Raw genomic sequence first — 16849 nt, forward strand, 5'->3', positions numbered from 1 at the left:
TGTCCTTTTTTCCCCCTAAGGTAAGTCTTTCCGCTCCCGGGATTGGAATGACTCCTTACCCTCTCCCTTAAAACCCACATCCTTTCGTCTTTCCCTCTCCTTCCCTCTTTCCTGATGAGGCAACAGTTTGTTGCGAAAGCTTGAATTTTGTGTGTATATTTGTGTTTGTTTGTGTGTCTATCGACCTGCCAGCGCTTTTGTTTGGTAAGTCTCATCATCTTTCTTTTTAGATATATTTTTTCCACGTGGAATGTTTCCCTCTGTTATATTCAATGTATTACAAAAGTTAGACATCTTCCACTGGGGTCTCTATTTTACAATGATTACACAATGCAATATGTAAATAAATGATAAATACTAGAAATTCAAGCAAGATAATGACAGTTGATAAATATACTCAAAGGGCTGTCCCACTGTCACTTTGTCGGACAGTGTACAACGTGAGGCGGTAAGTGTCGTGTGGATATTTCTCAGATATCATGGGAGAGTGAGGAAGCTTTTGAGAGTATACTATTTTGTTCTGGACACAGTCACAAACTGGTTTGCAGGTCCAGAAGTTTTTGATGTTACCTGTGGGTTAGAAAGTGAAGCGAATTATCTTTGAGGTTCCATAATAGTGATAACTCTAGCTGACAGGTGAAATGTGGTTTTAAACATAAAGAGAGCATGTAGACTCAAGGTTGCAATTTTGTGCCTACGTTTTTTGACATTTACCACTAGGTCACTACCTCATACAAGAGTGTATTGGATCGACAAGAAGACAGCACTTCCTCCTGTCATGTCCGCATCCTATAATGTTGATAAAACAGTCATATGGCTGGACTTAGAATTCTGTGGGACTGCTTTAAGTGCTGCCAGGTTTACCTTTAAGACTGTACATGCAAAAACAATATACTTCAAAGCAGGTTAAAATTATAAACAAATTAACTAATTAAAATTACTTTCACCATGGGCATTATCAATATTCATTGACCAATGAGACACTGGGAACACATCACTTTACCAAAACTGATATGTTACACCACACTGTATAGCTTCCAATATTTTTTAAATAGTAGTTAAACTGAAGGTGCCAAATTCTTTTCAATTGTATGTTAGAGTAAATGTGATGGATGAATGTGATGAGTAGAGCACAGACTTTACATAATATTGCAATATAAAATACAATATTTTACCATGCAAAATATGCACTTTTTTCTTCGAGAAATTGGCTCCAAAATTAAGGCAAGCCTTGTCTTGAAATTAATATAAGAATGTCCAGTGTTTGATTTAAAATTCCTGCCAGACTTAAAAATGGCCATATATTCGATGATGCAGGAAACCTATCTCTATCTGGCAACACTGAATTCAATTGGCAGCAGCAGCACACCAATGCGACGAACACAAGTTAGCGCACCAATGCGACGAACATGAGTTGCAGGATTTACAAGCTCGCTAACACTGTCTCCTTCCTGCCCCGCCATCACAATTCCAGAACACTGTCTAGCCTATGATGCATCACTGCAGTCTACAGTGCCACTGAACTTGAACTGGAAGTGATTTGTGTTATCGGTAACAGTACAAAATTTTGGTAGTAGCTAGTTTCCTACTGGAAAAAAAATAGAAGATATTCATATGAATGTGGGCTGTAAACGGAAGTAATAGCATATGCAGAAGAACATGAGAACAGAACAACTGAGCAGCATTTCGGCCCTCCACCTACAGTAAAAAAAAAAAAAAAAAAATTGTGATTAGAAAAAAAAACAAGGAAGACTAAATGTGCAAATAGAGGATTGAATGCAAAATGGCCAAAACTAGAAGATGATATATTGAAATGCATTCAATGACACCATCAAAATGGCACTGGAATACAAAAATGATTCAAATACACACTCATAAGCTAGCACTACAGTGGAACTTAACACACTTTAAGGGAGGAGTTGGTTGGTGCAACATGTTTATGAAGCATCATGGACTTAACATGAGAACCAAAACCAAAATATCTCAGAAAATGCCATAAGAGGATGAAGAGAAAATATGTACAGCTACATCTACATATATACTCCACAAGCCACTGTATGGTGTATTGCAGAGGGTACTAGTCATTTCCTTTCCTGTTCCACTCGCAAATAGAGGGCAAAAATTTCTAGAATCTTACCTCCATGGTTCTTACCCACAATCTACGGTGTTGGCAGTAGAATCATTCAGAGGTCCAAATTTTCTCAGTGCAATTAATACAGACACCCCAATCTATATTGGGTAGGTTAAGGTCATCTCCAACTAGTATTTCATGATCCAGGTATTTACATGCTACTGACAATAGACTTTCTTTGAATGACTCTAGAACTGCCATAGAGGAATCGGGTGGCTGCTAATAACATCCAACAATTAACTTGGTTTCACCTAAACATGTGATACACCACCAGATAACTTCACTGTCACACTCCACTTTTGACTTCAATAGAGAGAACATTTTTCTCAACTGCAACGAAAAATCCCCCTCCTATGGCCTCTAATCTGTCTTTTTGATATATGTTCCACAACTCGCTTAATATCTTAAGAGTTTTCCACTTCAGGTTTCAGACAGCTCTTGGCCCCAAGAATAATTTGGGCATGAGAACATTTCTGATTTGAGTATGAGAACATTCCTGGAGTGCAGTAAATTGGAACTTTATTATGAATACTTCGACAGTTTACTGATAAAATTTTGACAGTCGAAGTGTCATTTCTCTCAACACCATCCGACTGCCCTTGCTGCATATTGACTGGCAAGTGTTCATCAGAGCACCTCAACTACTGTCTAGTATAAAAAACCCTCATGTGCACTCCACAAGTACTCTACTATTCGAGTAGCTGCTTCCTGTGTGTAGTGCAACTTTGACTTATGAAGCGGAGTTGTACAAATCCCCACACAATAACGCAGGTCTAGAAATCTGCAGTCAAAACCGTTACCTCCACTCGGCTCCAAACCAAAGGAGCCCGATCAACTCTGAGAACAATGGTGCAAATTATGAACTCTGCTTGTACCCCGTGCGCGAACCCAGCAATCTTCAACGTCTCTGCCAGCCCCCTGATGAACTGCGGATGGCCTTAGAACTATCGCAGTAGGCATCTTTGGTTCTAACGTGAGCCACAACTTGCAGACAATTGCACCTTGTATGCTAAATAGCTGCAGGGAAGGCAGCCTCCACATCTCAGATGAGCCCCCCCTGCTGGGCAGACATACCAAATGCACATTGGCTTTCTCTCCAGTGCTGAATGCTATCTGCCCAAGGAACCCGTCTGTGAGGGCGATCCACCACGTTGGGTACCTAGGAGGTGTCTCGGAAGCAGAGCCCATGGGCAAAACAAGTTACACCTGTGGTATCCCATGTGACGCACCACAATCTCTCCCACTGCTACACCACAAGGCAGCAGCCGGAAGGTGTGTGACCATGACAAAAGCGCATCCAGTTGTTCATGAATTACAGCCACATCCTCCTGCATCCACACCCAGCATGCACACATCCTAAACATCCTAACAAGACTAACTGACGAGGTAAACTATAAAAGAAGACAGAATCCTAGATATGCAACTTGCCACCCTCCTGACGTGTCACCAATGGACGCTGATGTGTTAATGAGCTATGTAGCTGGCTGTTCAGTGAATATTATTCAACATGGAAAGAAAACCAGTATGGAAATAAGTCAAATGGTGAATATGAACGAAACTCTTCTGGCATTTGATGTGCTCAGTGTAACAGAACTGTTGCCATAACTGTAACTATAAAAACAAGTGGAAATGAAAAAATGCACTACATTGTTGTCCTTTCATGTTGTGCTGACAGTGATAAACTTAATCCTATGATCATTTATAGCACAAAACAATGCCAAAATGTTCTGAAAGCCAAAACATTCTGAAATACCGCCAGGTGATGCTGTTGACGTGCATTGCAAGAGTTCAATGGGCAAGACTGGTATGAAATTATGGATTAACAGAGTGTGGGAGAGAAGCAAAGGTACTTTACTAAAGAAGAGTTCTCTTCTTATGGTAGATCAGTTTAGTAGTCATTTGAAAAATTCTGTGAAACAGTGACTGGTACAGGGAAATAAAAGAGCTTGCTGTTATGCCAGAAACACTTGCTTCACAACTGCAACCACTCGATGTCTTGATAAATAGGGTATTTAAAGTGTATATGAGAGAGGAATGAAACAAACGAATGATGGATGAAACCCAACATGAATTCACGCCAAAGGGAGCTTTAAAATGATCTTCAATCAAACAAGTGTGTCAGTGGATAAAATAGTCATGGTGTAGAATGAGAGAAGACATTATCATTAAATCTTTCACATAGTATGGCATTAGTAACACTCTAAATGACAGTGAAGACCATCTTATATATGAAGAAGACAATGATGAGGAATAGAAAGTTCACACGATGATTTCCAGGGATTTTAAATGTCTGCTCAATAAACTAAGAATTTTTTTAGTCTGGCTCTGCAATCTATTTTTAGTCTGGCTCTGCAATCTAATAATAAAAATGGTAAAAATGGTTTTTAAAAAAATTAGTTAAAAATTATGGTCTGTCTAATAAATCATAAAATACGTGATATAAATTAATAGAGGGAAACATTCCACGTGGGAAAAATATATCTAAAAACAAAGATGATGTGACTTACCAAACGAAAGCGCTGGCACGTCGATAGACACACAAACATACACACAAAAGTCAAGCTTTTGCAACAAACTGTTGCCTCATCAGGAAAGAGGGAAGGAGAGGGAAAGACGAAAGGATGTGGGTTTTAAGGGAGAGGGTAAGGAGTCATTCCAATCCCGCGAGCGGAAAGACTTACCTTAGGGGGAAAAAAGGACGGGTATACACTCGCACACACACACATATCCATCCACACATATACAGACACAAGCAGACAAACTCTTTGTCTTTAAATATTGCAGAAGGATGGCAAATTGTATGTCAATTTGAAGTGCAATACTGTTAAATTATAATATGCAAATGAAATGGTTTCATTCTAAGTAATGGATATGATTATTAGTTGCAACAACTACTAACTGTTGGAAATATATCTACTACAGCTGGAATTGTCCTACCATAGCATTAATAGCTCTAATTGGACTATTTAGAATACTTCATTGTATTAATAAAATAATAGACAGAGAATTTGATGTGTGAATTTTTCATATTTACTTCAGTTACGACCATTTAATTTACAGAAAGCATTATGATAATGTACCTATGGTCCAGCTGTTATAAACTACAAACTACCACTATGACAAGAAAAGTGATCAAGAATTATCACAAAATCTCAACTATTAAAAGTCAGATCATCACAAATACTGCAGAATAATACTGCAACAATAAAATGTGGGTATTAAAAAAAAAAAAAAAAAACGAAAATATAAATTGCAAAGAAATGTGCCATATACAACAACAAAACACAGTGCTCATACAAGCGTTTGCCAACAGCAAAATGTGTCAAAGGCTTTAGGAAGACTATGCAAAGCTTCATAACAACAAATTGATTATGATGAACGTGACATCACAACTGTTTACATTAGACACGTTTTAGCAGTTACAAGCGGGCTCATGCGCATGTGCAGTTGAGTGGCGTATGAGTAGTACCTTCTCCCATTTCTGGCTACAGAAATGTGACTGTTAGCTGTGTAAGTAGTCGCAGCAAGCAGCTAGATGCAACCGGGAAAAATTTTACTGCCGCGCCCAGGCTGCCAGATTCCCGTTTTCGCATGGGCAGTAGGCCTGGATCTACGAGGGAGGAGCTGGGGAGGGGGGGGGGGCAAATTCATATTCTTGAGGTGAAAAAAACCTTGTTTCACAAAGCGCCTAGCATCCAGCGCACATTGGTCTATTGATTACTCATATGATTTTGATGCACATCCCTGTTTGTTTTTGAACATACTCTGTAAGTTGATTTCTGAATGAATCATAAGCCGCGTGGCGTAACCGTGTTTGGCCTTGGTTCACTCATTCCTGCCAACATTGTCAAATAGTGCAAATGTTGAGCATAAACGCGGATATCTGCTTATAGTGTTCCCCCACCTATCTGTAACATATAGTTACTGTCCAACTGAGTACAAGGAATGAAATTCACACAGACTTTATGTTCTCGTATTGACATACCTCCTTGCGAGCTGCATGGTGAAACTGCATTGCAGCACCACACATGCATCCACTGGCTGCCATAGTTTACAATTTTCCATTGATAATTGTATGAACAACTATCATGGACACATTTTATTAAATCTTTAACTTAAACCAATAATTTCAGGTCAAACGAACTTCTGAATTACACCGTAGTCTACATAACCTTAAAATACACTTATTTGTTTTAGAAACGTGAAAAGTACATTAAGAAGGTACACTTTATTTTACTTAATTTATTTTGAAATACTATTACTCTACTAAAAGACAATTATTTTCAGTTACTTTTGTTTACTAAAATCACACACACATGTGCAACTGATGCTTCAGTGAACACAAGAACCATTAATAGGTATGTCAGAGACAGGGGTCTGAGCTCATGGTGCCCTTGTGCCGACTACCCTTAACCTGTGTGCACCAACAACCCTGTTTGCAGTGATATTGGGTACATTTGGCCTGGAATACCATTGACTGGACGCTCAGCCTAGTTACTCACCTCTAAAATAGTAACCTCAATTATCCTAAAACGCATAGAACAAAAAGTCGAAGCTACACTCTCCGAAGACCAGTTTGGATTCCGGAAAGATAGAGGAACCAGAGAAGCAATATTTGCTCTAAAACTAATAATAGAGAAACAACTAGATAAGAACTTGACTACATAAATAGCTTTCATAGATGTAAAGAAAGCCTTTGATAATCTTAAATGGGGTAACTTTTCAAAATTTTCTGCAGTCACTGAATGTCGCTGATCAGGAAGAACATTTTTGTATGAGGAAAATTATGTCTTCATGTCATAGGATGTCAAGGGTGCTAATTTTAGGAGACGACATATTCCTACAGAGATATTGGCTGGAGTGTTGTCTTCTCCCACAGTGAAGATATTGCAGACAAAAGAAAAAGCAAAGTACCCTGAATTTCTTGCCATCAGACTTATTCATTATCCTCAGCCAGCATTTTCTCTTATGTCTGTCAAATTGCATTTGACATTCTCAATAATTTATGCTATTTCCTCAAAGGCAACACGCTAGATTCTAATTCTTTAATGCTACTGGCAAGAAAGTCACAGTTTCTATGGATGTATGCCAGAGTATTTCAATTTTAGGATCAGTAAAAGCATTTTGTGTATCTTGTATTGAAAAGGAAGATTCTCTCAGAAATGAATCAGTCACTGTTTTCATGGCTTGAAAATGTTCATAATAAAAACCGACAGCTTCAAAGCACCCCACTGCATTAGGACAGGCTCCAGTGGCAACGTTAGTTTGACAGCAGTTCTCTGTAAATCAACACACAACATGAGGTTTCAAGAAACACTTTCTTGATGTATGAAATTATTTTATTTACTTCTGGATAGCTACTGCACACTTCTTTGGCAATACATTGCAGTCTTTGGGCCAGACAGGTGAAGTAGGTAACATGCAGACAGAATACGAAAAGGGCTGTCACCACATTGAGCATACAGGCCACAACATTCTAAATAATAACCAGAACTTTCTCTTCTAACATCATCACTGTTAAGGCTGTCATTCACAAAATGAGCTACTGTTCAATGATTTGTACGTTCCAATACTTTGCGGGAAATCAATACTAACTTCTCCATCAAATTTGCCAACAATGAGATTGTTAATGAAATGTCCACCACATCCATTATTCCATCAATGGCTATCCATACGTGTTGGTTACTTACATAGCCCCAGACACTTTTCAGATCCTCCTGGTGACAAAAATCTAAATAGTTTTTCTTTAATGTCTATTCAGATGGAAATCTGTTGCTGAGTCGATTCATAAGGAATCTGTTGCTCGCAGAACTTTTACACAGATGTGCAATATCCCGGCACTTGATGTTTCTACCAAGGAATATTTGCAGTAACCATAACAGAGCACAATCATTGAAAAATTCATTTGTGGAGTTCACTGTCTTTTTCAGCTGCAGCAGTAACATTGTTGCTGAAGTTGGGACTTAATAGTGCACAAGATCTGCTTACTGCACACTAGACATAAAACGATATAGAACAATCTCTCCATCAGTAATGGAAGCATTGTCAATTGTAATAGCAGATGATCTGGTATTGATCTTAATTTAGATGGTAATTTTGATGCAATGAGGCATCACAAATGCAAACAGTCACGAACTCTTTAGAGGTACTATTTAGAAAACTTTGGGCTGCTAGTCTTTTGTTTCCCCCACTGCCATCTTGACACCACACAAAGCCCTTTATGACAAACTAGAATGGTGATGACAATGCTACACACAATATTGTCATCAACCTACTTTGCTGTCAATAAATGAAATTTTCTATCTTCTAGTGTTAAACAAAATCAAGTCCTTCATAATTCAATTCAAACTGCAATCAACCACATTTTATAACTCTACAACATGATTTTTAAGGATAATTCATCTGTTTTCAACTTTTATGATAGATTGGATTTGAATGTTTTTCTAGGGAGCAAACGAGGATAAGAAGGGTAAAAAAGCAAATAAGCTGTAAATTTAAGCAGCATAAGCTTAAATACAAAAACATGTAATTATAGTAAAATATGTACCAATAATATTCAATATATCAACACGGGTGACAGTATTTCTCTGAAAATTTAACAGAAATTTGTTTTGTAAGAGTCTCTGTTTCTGTGATCAATACTCTGCGACTCGAATCTGCGCTCTTCTAAAGAACTTTTTTTGGGTGTTTCAACCAGAACTTTTCTCGTATAATTCATTTGTTTGTGACTGAATATTGATTCCTGTTATAATTGTTTTAAAGATCAAACAGTAAGTTACAGACACATACACGCAAGTCTACAGAAAAAATTGTGGTGCTATAGAATTAATACATACTTTCCATTAAAACAGATTTGACGTGCCATTTTCATTCACAAGAGTCTTCAATGTTAGCTATATTCACTTAATTAATGCCACAAACGAAAACTAATGGCATGAAACTAATGCTAACCATGTCGGTAGACACTTTTCATGAATGTTATGTAATTAATTATAAAGTGAATTTTTACTATTATTATTTTTACTTTGATAGTTTAGTAGTCAAGTGCCTTCAGCATATTATTATTATTAAGTTTCAATTTGTTCCTTTAAACAAAACTGAAAATTTATTTGGTCCTTTGATTCAACATTATTTAGCCACCCTTTTCTTGTTTCCTTTTATTTTCTGTTATACTGTTCACATCAAATTTTGTTGGATACAATGACAACACAAGTCACAAAACTCTACTTAAATATAATAAATACTTATATTTGTTATCTAAGATATATTTCAAATTTCAGTGGGGTAGTGAATGCACCCTCTGCAGCTGGCAGATGTGATGTCAGGCAAGGGGTGCAGGAGGGGGATCTAAGTGCAAGGAGCGGGAGGCCAAGTGGGCAAAATGTTTCTATAGTGGGAGACACGCCAATAAGTTTTAATAAATGTGTTCTGGACAATAACTTTTACTTCACCTATCACGAGAACTAGTCATTATTTTGAAACTGCATGAGCTAATCGTATATGTTTCACAACACACTTTGGACCATTTATCAGCAAACAGCAATATTTCTGGCAGAAATTTCCGCATATTTTGATTTATCAGCCATTCAAATTTTGCAACTTGAAGTTTCTTCATATCAATTTTTAGCACATGGGTGGTAAACTATAGACTAGACACATGTTCATTTAGTTTCCCAATTTCATCCTTACAATTTTCACACATTTCCTTTTTACCAGAAATCTCTCTCTCTCTCTCTCTCTCTCTCTCTCTCTCTCTCTCTGTGTGTGTGTGTGTGTGTATCTTTATAGTTGAAAATAAGTGTTATAAACCCACAGAGCTAATTCATATTGTGTTTCAGTGGTTCATTGATCAATTTAAAATAGATCATCAAGAAGATTTATTTCCAAAATAATACTCTGAAGAGTATTATATTCAGAATACAATACTTCAATACTTCATAAAGCCAATCTAGTGCCTACGTAGTTAATCCCTAATTCTGGATTATAATTTATCAAATCTTTACTGGCAGCTGTTACTCAAACACAAAAGAATTTTTATTTTTTTATTTTTGAAACTTGTAGCTGTAAAAGAAAATATCTACATTATACTATCTAATGATACAATTTAATTCATACTACAATTCACATACATTGATAATTTGTAAGTAAAAGTTACTCTACACGTTGTGTTTCTCGGAATTGGTACTGATACCTGCAGAGTGTTAAACTATTTGCTAAAACTATGTATGCTGCCACTAATCCAAATGTATATTGCAGAAGGATGGCAAATTGTATGTCAATTTGAAGTGCAATACTGTTAAATTATAATATGCAAATGAAATGGTTTCATTCTAAGTAATGGATATGATTATTAGTTGCAACAACTACTAACTGTTGGAAATATATCTACTACAGCTGGAATTGTCCTACCATAGCATTAATAGCTCTAATTGGACTATTTAGAATACTTCATTGTATTAATAAAATAATAGACAGAGAATTTGATGTGTGAATTTTTCATATTTACTTCAGTTACGACCATTTAATTTACAGAAAGCATTATGATAATGTACCTATGGTCCAGCTGTTATAAACTACAAACTACCACTATGACAAGAAAAGTGATCAAGAATTATCACAGAATCTCAACTATTAAAAGTCAGATCATCACAAATTTCAATAGATAACCATAAAATCCACAAAAAAATTATTAACAGCTACACAACCAACCTTAATCATAACATTTTCAAATGCTGATGACGTTTGCATAACATACAATCAGAAGTACTGCGCACCATCTACAAATACATGAATAAGATCATAACGTTTTTCTTTGAAAATATCTTCCATATATTACACCTTCCTTTCCCTCCTGGTCTTACAGAGAGATGATAAAAGACATTTTATTGACCTGTAGGCAAGTACAAAATATTAAAAATTAACTGTAACATTTGTTGCAGCTTTCATTCCAGTCATATAAACTGTTATAATCAACAGTACAGAAGATAAATTTTTCGTATGAAATTATGTCCACTCTGGCAGTAATAATTGTAACTAACTTGATTCTTTACAAAGAGCAGAAAATAAAACCAGCAATGGGTGAGAAGCACACAGGCACAAGTTCAAATGGAAATTAACGCTTAGGGGATATCAGTCTGGCTGTAATACTGGAAGAAAATAAAGTTGCTCTCTCTGAAGAAGGGCTTTGCCCAAAAGCTGAGCATTTTATGAGCCTTCTACAAATCTATCCACTGCTTGGCTCTTCCACTTGAAGAGAAATGATATATCCTCACATACAAACTACTTGACACACATTGTTTAATACATTTCTTTCCTGTAAATATTGACTACACATAGAGGCAAAAACAAATGAACTGCAGCTGACGAAAAAGGAACTGCAGTAACACAGGGATATCAGAACGAGAAGGAAATATTTCTGATATTATTTTGTGTGTTGCTACACTACCAATCAATATACAAGTTTAAATACACATCAAAGATCATCAGATAGGGCAAAGAAACCACCACTACATACGATTTACATTAGAAGTAAATATTCTGTTTTAAAGGGAACATGGCATATACAATTATTTTCACATTGAGAAAGATTCAAAGTTTGAAACATACATGTTTACACACGTTTTACTATACTTAGCCATAACTATTAACTGCCATACATAAATGAAGTCAAAGCTATACTTACAAACTCATTAAAAAAACTCATGTTTTAATCTATACTGTTGTTCTCCTCACCATATGAGAGAAGCACGCTTATTACTCGGGAAATATCATTATCACAGCGATTCAATAGTGAAAGATTTAGTTCCTTGTTGGTGAAGCCCATTTCAGTAAGTGTTGCCATGCACTGTGAAGTGGTGAGGCCAGTATCTGAAGAATGAGGTGGTGCCCCTGCTTCCCAGGATGCATTGTTCGCAGTCTATATGAAAATTCAAAGCATAAGTAATAATTAAATTTCCCGTAATACATTATACACAAAAATATTAATTATTTAATACTGTGAACATATCCAGTCACTGTCACCTGCCAACAGAAGGTTCTCAAATTAACAGTTTATGGTCTTGATTTCCTGTTGTCTATGAATTCAGCAATTTATACTGTTTTATGGGCACTGGGATATGGATGACTACGCTGTACATGATCTGAACTCTGCAGTTTTCCACGCAGAAAACATATGCAACAGGAGTCAACAGGAGTGGGAAAAGAGGGAAGTGACATACTGTAAGGTCACTTGTTAAGTATGCATGTATACATAGATATTTAATTTTTTTGCACTCCCTCAACATGCCAACAAAAATTTCCTGACTATTTTCTTTCTGTGTCAAGTAAAGGGGGCCATGACACTGCTTATCCTTCAGGAAGGTCTTATCATTATACAAATTTAAAAATCTGATAACAGCTGACCATCATCATTGCAAAAACCCACTTCGAGAGGAGAACAGATAACCTAAAAACAGCATAGGGAGATTCTATGTAAACATTTCGCGATTACAGCCACACTGAGTTTGATGCCATAATAAGAATTCAATGAGTGAGTTCCCTTCAGTTCTTAAACAAGTCCACCTCATGATTTTACTCAAATTTACATTCCAGAGTAAGTCATCTCCCCCCACCCCGCCCCCCCCCCCTCCACCCTGTTGCATATCCATGGGTGTGAGAGCTACATCCCCCCCCCCCCCTCCTCCTCCTCCTCCGGATTTTGTTTGTGCACTTCCCTCCTTCATAGCTCCATAAATTGAATATCCAGTAAGCGATTCCCCACACTGTCTATCCCAGTACATCACAAGAAGCAACTACAGGATGTCTCCCAAATTTATGCCAATCCTTCACAGCTTGCCTTATAAATAACTGGCGATGCAGTGTGCAGACATGTCTGTGGCAGTGTTTATTTTCCACAAAATGCATTAACACTACATGGAATCCACATATGAGTTACTAATAACACAATAAATACATATAGAGAAAACCTACTGTGTGTTGTAAGCAGTCAGATTAAGTGGAAAGATTAAGAGGAATTTTTTATTTATTTATTTATTTTTTTATTTTCATTTTATTTATTTATTTGGATTTCTTGCTTAGCCAACAATGCTATGGCTGAGTCTAGGCTGGTGTAATAACACATCTTTAGATGCCACACCTAACCACGCTCAGTTCATGTGATAGTGTTCCCACACCAGGTACTGCTGAGAGGGGACTCTATTGCAAAGTGTTGCTTACAAAGAGATGCAGTGATGTATCCCCATCTCCGGCGTGCAAGTCGCCCAATGTGGCGTCGAATGCAATAAGCGCTTGCCCTCGGTGGCCGAACTCCCCCAAATGGGGGACTCCCGGTCCACAATGCCGTACGCTCATTTCCATTTCTGTGAAAAATGATGCCCTGAATCATATTAAGTCTATTATTGGCAGTCACCAATTTGTTAAATCAAGCAGCAACCACGGCTTTTCATTTTAGAGATAGCTGCCACTTCTCCAAACTTGTATTCTGTCACTTCCCAGGGACATAAATAATAAAGGCTTTGTGACCAAGAAGGAATACCCATCAGTCTTTGTGCAAACTAAATATTGGGGGGTTCTTCCCATGGGCACCACCCAGCCTCAGCAATGGCTAGCTGGCCAGTAATCTGTTGCTTGGAGACCCATGCCTCAGTCAAGATAGGCACATATTCCTTGGCTTACATGGAAGTTTTCAGCTCGGGTGCCAACAGTGGGATTCCTGCATGGTCAGGGGGCTACAACCATGCAGGTACTTGAGAACAAGACCCCCACCTCTCACCTGAATGGCTACCAAGCTGGGTTTTGGGTGTATTACCTTATTAAAAGGAAGAGTGCAAAGATTGAAAGGCACAAAGGTGGGGAATACACCGCACTGGGCGACCTTCCCTGCACAATTCTCATTTCTGGAGAATTTTGAAAATTGGTGGCACGTCAAACCGAACAAGAGGATTAAGTATTTATTTAATGAAATGTTGCAGAGATCACTGGAAATGGAAACTTGTCTCCCAATCATAAACTAGGTTCAAGCAGGGTGTGCACCGAGAAAATCATCTGATGGAGAGGCAGAGGGAGAAAGGGACAGTGGAAGTATAAGCTTACAGCACGGAAAGGAAGTAATGCTGCAAAAAAACCAAACCACATGGCTGAGCACTGGCACACACTGTGTAGGACGAAATGTCATACGACAGGACACACAAGCGATGGCTGCCCACAAAATCAGAGGCAAAGTTATCCATAGCAGAACACTCCACAGGATAACAGGCAAAAGAAAGGTCGCAGTGGGAAAATGAGATTAGGGCAGGTGCTGCCACCCACCCAAGACCCCTGCAATAACAATAAATTCTGTAAGGAAAGGAGTAGCTGACGAAGTGACAAATGTAGTTTACGAAGGCAAGCTCAGGGGAAAGACTGTCAGAAAGTTTGTAGATACAGAACAGGGACGGTCACAGCATGCCAAACTGCACGCGTGCACAGATGTGCTGCACATGTGTCGTTCAGGGCTCCGTCCGCCACGCCACTACTCGGCTTTCCTTGGTCTTTCACGGCACTGGTCAGCACGGCGCGACATTACACTAGCTGTGCGATGCGACATCTTTTCATCCGGCATAGGGTGCGTTAGTTGATTCGTAGTGGCAGCCATGTTTAGGTTGGTTGGTTGGTTTGGGGAAGGAGACCAGACAGCGAGGTCATCGGTCTCATCGGATTAGGGAAGGAAGTCGGCCGTGCCCTTTGAAAGGAACCATCCCGGCATTTGCCTGGAGCGATTTAGGAAAATCACGGAAAACCTAAATCAGGATGGCCGGACGCGGGATTGAACCGCCGTCCTTCCGAATGCGAGTCCAGTGTCTAACCACTGCGCCACCTCGCTCAGTGGCCATGTTTATGCCTCGCTATTTGGTAGTGATTCGTAGGAAGTTTATAAGTACTGTACAGTGGTTGTTGAAATGGAACACACACTCACAAAGAGGTGGGGTAGTGACACAACGCCACGAGTCTTCAGAACTGAATGGGAATTGCAATATTTTTTCGAAGAGAAAATGAAAATTCTCAATGTCTATTATGCAGTCGCATACTCGCCGGGCACCGCAAATTTGCAATAGAACGGCATTATAACACCACACACAAAGAACTTAATGATTTAATTGGGGCTGATAGATCAAACAAGTTGGCGGAATTAAGAAGACATAGTGTTATGCAGCGAGACGGACCAAACGTGAGTACCCCTTACAAATCTTTGTGTTTCTGATGTTTGTATTCGTACATTAGAATTCGAATTTAGAGTTCACTCAATTTTTGTTTCCTTTTTTTTAGCCTGCAACCGAACTTGTCTTTAAGAGCAAGCTACAAAATAGCACTCAAAATTGCAAGAGCGAATAAGCCTTTCAGTGATGGTGATTTCATCAAGGAGTGTATTGTTGAGGTGGCTGAACTCTTGATGCCACTGGAAGTAAAGAAGTTTAGTGAAATTAGTCTTTCCAGGCAGACAGTAGCAGATGTCTACAGGCAGTTAATTGATAGTGCCTGCAAGTTTATTGCATTCTCGATTGCTTTGGACGAGTCGACTGACATTTTGGACACAGCACAACTAGCGATTTATGTTCGTGGAGTCAACAAAAATTTGCACGTGATGGAAGAACTGTTAGATTTAGTACCAATGAAAGACACAACGAGGGGTACCGACTTACTAAAAGCAGTTGAAGAGGCAGTTGAAGCCGTTGACCTGAACTGGAAAATGTTAGTTTCAGTCACCACGGATGGAGTGCCAGCAATTCGAGGGCTCAAAATAGGCTTGTAGCATTGTTGCGTAAAAAACTAAGACGATCGACGTAAGATTTGTACGGAATCATTGTTTTGTACACCAAGAAGCTCCTTGTGCTAAATATGCAAATTTGGAGCACGTGATGAAGTTCGTAGTCACCATAGTAAATTTTTTGAGGTCGCATGGCTTAGTACACCGTCAGTTTCAACAGTTTCTCATGAAACTGAACGAAGAGTACGGAGATGTTATTTACCACTGGGAAATATGTTGTTTAAGTCTAGGGTCATGCCTCGAGAGATTTTTCAATTTAAGACTCGCTATTGTTGTGCTCCTGAAGGAAAAAGGAAAGGCAGAGTCAAAATTAGAAGATCCAAAATGGATTGCAGACCTCGCCTTTTCAGTTGATCTGACTGCACACTTGAACGCTCTCAATAAGACTTTGCAAGGTGAGAAGGAGCTTATTTCTGATCTGATGAAAAAAGTGGATGCATTTAATAAGAAACTCGCATTGCGGAAGGAACAACTCGTGACAAAGAATACCGCCAATTTCCCTATGTTCTCTCGGGAAGAGTTTCCCCGTCTCCACAACGAGGCTGCAAAAGTTATATCAATGTTTGGATCGACATACGTGTGTGAAAGTTTTTTTTTTATTATTATGAAACTAAATAAGTCACGATTACATGGCAATCTGAGTGACAAAAATACGAGAAACTGTCTATGTTTATCCTTGGGCTGTCAGTTTGTGCCGGATATGAACATTATTATGTCTACAGCGAACCAAAAATAATTAAATTAATGGTGATAATTTTGTTGTATTTGTCATACGTTTTGTTGAGAATTGTAGTTATTGCAAATTCTGTACAGTAGTTCCAGATAATAAAATTTGCTTGTTTCACATGTAGTTGGAATCACTTATTCCACATCATACTGCATGCTGTAGACCACTTTTACGTCCGTTTCTATATCTC

At 38.3% G+C, this 16849-nt stretch overlaps 1 protein-coding gene across 4 annotated transcripts in view; it reads right to left on the minus strand.

The window, feature by feature from the left end:
* Positions 1-10072: 10072 nt before the first annotated feature.
* The window catches only part of LOC126260954 (uncharacterized), a 190809-nt gene continuing 184032 nt past the window's right edge, over positions 10073-16849 (minus strand). For 2 of the 4 annotated variants that reach the window (XM_049958467.1, XM_049958468.1), the window contains exon 13: positions 10073-12047. In XM_049958467.1, the coding sequence (XP_049814424.1) occupies positions 11838-12047 (210 nt within the window). In that variant the 3' untranslated portion in view covers positions 10073-11837. The remainder of the gene's footprint in view (positions 12048-16849) is intronic. The other 2 variants (XM_049958470.1, XM_049958469.1) reach the window with 2 other exon arrangements.

Source organism: Schistocerca nitens, chromosome 5 (assembly GCF_023898315.1).
Source record: "Schistocerca nitens isolate TAMUIC-IGC-003100 chromosome 5, iqSchNite1.1, whole genome shotgun sequence".
Taxonomy (NCBI): domain Eukaryota; kingdom Metazoa; phylum Arthropoda; class Insecta; order Orthoptera; family Acrididae; genus Schistocerca; species Schistocerca nitens.